The 4,236-nt window shown below is 31.9% G+C and overlaps 1 protein-coding gene across 3 annotated transcripts in view; it reads left to right on the top strand.

Annotated features, from left to right (window-relative positions):
- Positions 1-3,190, top strand: part of EIF4E (eukaryotic translation initiation factor 4E) — a 40,132-nt gene extending 36,942 nt beyond the window's left edge. For all 3 annotated transcript variants that reach the window (XM_077762343.1, XM_077762342.1, XM_077762341.1), the window contains 2 exons: positions 372-511; positions 2,921-3,190. In XM_077762343.1, coding sequence (XP_077618469.1) covers positions 372-511; positions 2,921-3,035 — 255 coding nt within the window. In that variant the 3' untranslated portion in view covers positions 3,036-3,190. The remainder of the gene's footprint in view (positions 1-371; positions 512-2,920) is intronic.
- Positions 3,191-4,236: the final 1,046 nt, after the last annotated feature.

The following is a 4,236-nucleotide window of genomic DNA, read 5'->3' as shown; positions in this document are numbered from 1 at the left end:
ATAGTGAGTATATGAATGAATGGGTGTGTGTGTGTGTGTGTGTGTGTGTGTGTGTGTAAATGGAGACGCTTAATTTTGCTTTTGGGGGAGGTTATCAGTAAATACCATTTTAGAATCCCCTGATAACAATTGCCCCATTTGCTGAAAAAGTTAAAACCACTGTTAATGTTCTTGTTATTAAGCAAAGAAACACGTGAATTCTTAAAAAGTCAGGACAAAGAACTGTAAACATAAAATTTAGACTTTCAAGAAATCAGTTTTTGATTTAAAAACTGTTTCTTAGTTTTGTATGCATACGGATATGTAAGGGACATTTGCAGTTTAATAAGCAATATATAATCTATTTAATTTGGGATTAAATTTTTTTTAAGCTGCTGTGCCTTATTGGAGAATCCTTTGATGACTACAGTGATGATGTATGTGGAGCGGTTGTTAATGTTAGAGCTAAAGGTGATAAGATAGCAATATGGACTACTGAATGTGAAAACAGAGAGGCTGTTACACATATAGGGTAAGTTTTGCTGTTTGTATACTTGCTTTAAAATATTAAGATAACTAAAGCAGAAGTACTGTTATTTAAAGCTTTAAAAATAAGTGGATCTGTAGATCATGATTTTCCCTATATTGTTTTCATCAATACTTTTATAGTCTTGAACTACTCCACTGGTTTTCAGTGACTTGTTCATATTTTTTAAAATTTCTCTAAAATTCTTTTCCCTAGCAATGGAGTATATAATCGCCAGAATACTGAATTTTGACATTTAGCGTTTTATTCATTTATCAAATGAGAATATGAAGTCTTTTTTGTACTTTAAAACCATAACACGAATAAGTAATACCCATAATAATTCAGTGAGCGTTGACAAACGGTGTATGTGCATCCTGTGCATGTGTGTGTACACTGTACATAACATTTCTGTCAAATTTAAGCAATAGTATCTTAATTTTGTCCATATTTAAAACCCACATGTGTATGTTTTTACATTTTTCTTTTGGTAAATATTATTCCTTGCAAAAATTGCCTGTTGCCTTTCACCCAAAATGTTGGTCAGTATTAACTTGGAATTTCTTTTCACTACATTTAACTTAGTAAAATTTGACTTTAAATTTTGTATTAAAATTCTGCATTGGTCACAGGTCATAAAATGTTTGGTTTGCCTTTTGTGATTTCTTTTTTTTCAAACATTATGAATTCTATGAACATAATTCCTTCTGGATTAAAAAAAGTCTGAGGATTTTCCAAGTTTTACTCTACAGAGGTTTTCTGTAAAAGAGAGAAGTTGACTGTTACTTTGTCATCATATTCTTTTTTTTTTTTTTAATATTTATTTTGAGAGAGAGAAAGCATGAGCACGGGAGAGAGGGAGAAAGAGAGAATCCCCTGCAGGCCTCGCCCTGTCGGTGCAGAGCCCCATGCGTGGTTTGATTCCATAAACTGAAATCATAACCTGAGCCGAAATCAAGAGTCAGACATTTAACCGACTGAGCCACCCAGGTGTCCCAATTTGTCATCATATTCTTAATTTTTCTGTCAGCATCAGGACTTAATAGTTGTGGGATTTCATATTTGAAATCAATTTAAAAAAACAAGTATCAATTTCTTTCCTGTGAAAATCGTGTATTTGTGTCAATATTAAAAGTTACCAAAATCTTTGTAAAACATTTGACNTTGCGCAGCGTGAGACTGGGAACTCAAACTCAGGAAACTGTGAGATCATGACAACCTGAGCTGAGCTGACATCAAGTTGGTACAACTTGAGCCTGACTTAACCAACTGAGCCACTCAGGTGCCCTGGGAAGATTTTTTTTTCCCCCTCCTCTTCCAAGTTGTATGGCTCAGTGCTCTGGCTTTCTAGCATTTTTAATGAAAAGGAATACATTGTTTCATAATATATATTATCATGAAATTATTTTTAGAACTTTCATATGAATGAAGGTAGTAGAATCTTCTGGAAGGTGGAGTATGAATAAAACTGCCATAGTATCATATTGGAGGATTTAGTGCCATGAAAATATGTATTTATTTTATTTTGGTGCTTATTTTGAAATTTTGCTATTTTTTTTCTTTAGAATATATGTCTAGATTCTTAAATTTACTTGTGATGCTTTTTGTGATCTGTCCTCAATTTTATCTTGTTAACCTTTTTGCTCATGTTATCTTTCCTTATGAGCTGTAGCCACACAGCCTTATTTTTGTTCCCCAGCCTTCAGATGTGTTTCATTTTCTCAGCATTTTACTTTTAACCCCATGACTTTTAAAGGGGAACTTTCTTTGATTTCACAGACAGGATTAGATCATCTTTGTTATACAATATCACAACCCCTATACTTACTCACTTTGGCACTCATCATAGTTTATTTTTAAAATAGAGTCACATGTTATTTGAAAAGTAGATTGCAGAGTTAGTATATAAGGCAGAAATCATTTATGTCCTAAATTACCCTCAAAATACCATAAAGTAATAAGTATGATAAATGTAATTTGCACTTTTATATAATATCTATTATGGTTTATATGAAAAATATAATTGTAGCACTTTAGATCAGAGAATTAGAGTAGACCTATGTTGGAAATTAATTTTGTATACATTAATTATGCATTTTCTATGCTTTATCCTATGTATATATGATTATTTGTTTAGAGATAATCAAATACTATAAACATCCAGGAACTGTCTAAACTTTGCTTATTATTGATTTATTAATAGTTACAGTGCCTGATAACATAATAGAGTCTCAAATATTGTGTCGGTGATTAGCCAAGATTGTTGTGAAAATGAAGAGTATATTTTGTTAAAAGGAAAAGTATGCAATGTCCTGTTTCAGTCTGTAGATATTTTTTTATATATAAAGAATAATACTGAATTTGGTGTGTGTGAATAAAAATTAACAGCTACTTTTTTTCTTTTGCTTCTTCTAGGAGGGTATACAAGGAAAGGTTAGGACTTCCTCCAAAGATAGTGATTGGTTATCAGTCCCATGCAGACACAGCTACTAAGAGCGGCTCCACCACTAAAAATAGGTTTGTTGTTTAAGAAGACACCTTCTGAGTATTCTCATAGGAGACTGCGTCAAGCAATCGAGATTTGGGAGCTGAACCAAAGCCTCTTCAAAAGCAGAGTGGACTGCATTTAAATTTGATTTCCATCTAAATGTTGCTAAGATATAAGAGAAGTCTCATTCGCCTTTGTCTNATCCCAATCAAAGAATTACAGTACACATCATCCCCAGAATCCATGAATGTGTTCCTGGCCCACTCTATTGTAATAGCTTAGTAGAATTACCATTATAAACACACTTTACCCATCCACAATATTCAAAAAAGAACTTGTATTTCTATACCTTAAAGGAAAAAAATTCTGTTTATGTTCCATTGTATGCAGGAGCATATTTTGCTGGTTTGAAAGAGTATGATGCATACAGTTTTCTAGCAATTTTCTTTGTTTCTTTTTACAGCATTGTCTTTGCTGTACTCTTGCTGATGGCTGCTAGATTTTAATTTATTTGTTTCCCTACTTGATAACATTAGTGATTCTGATTTCAGTTTTTCATTTGTTTTGCTTTTGTTTTTTTTTTTTTTTCCTCATGTAACATTGGTGAAGGATCCAGGAATATGACACAAAGGTGGAATAAACATTAATTTTGTGCATTCTTTGGTAATTTTTTTGTTTTTTTGTAACTACAAAGCTTTGCTACAAATTTATGCATTTCATTCAAATCAGTGATCTATGTTTGTGTGATTTCCTAAACATAATTGTGGATTATAAAAAAAAATGTAACATCATAATTACATTCCTAATTAGAATTAGTATGTCTGTTTTTGTATCTTTATGCTGTATTTTAACACTTTGTATTACTTAGGTTATTTTGCTTTGGTTAAAAAATGGCTCAAGTAGAAAAGCGGTCCCATTCATATTAAGACAGTGTACAAAACTGTAAATAAAATGTGTACAGTGAATTGTCTTTTAGACAACTAGATTTGTCCTTTTATTTCTCCATCTCTATAGAAGGGATTTGTGTTTCTTATTGCCAGGCAGTCTCTATTGTGTCTTTTTGTAGTGTCTTCCACGTGAACAGCATAAGTTTGGAGCACTAGTTTATTATGTTATAATTTTTAATAAATTGAATAGGTAGCATCATATGTATGGAATTAAATTGATGTGGCTATCTTTGTTTTTTGATACAGGAAGGCATAGTCCTTCAGTCATAGGTAAATAATGTACTCTTAATGTATTA

This window comes from Crocuta crocuta, unplaced genomic scaffold, assembly GCF_008692635.1.
Source record: "Crocuta crocuta isolate KB4526 unplaced genomic scaffold, BGI_CrCroc_1.0 scaffold83, whole genome shotgun sequence".
NCBI lineage: Eukaryota > Metazoa > Chordata > Mammalia > Carnivora > Hyaenidae > Crocuta > Crocuta crocuta.
This window is presented reverse-complemented; position numbering and strand designations above follow the sequence as displayed.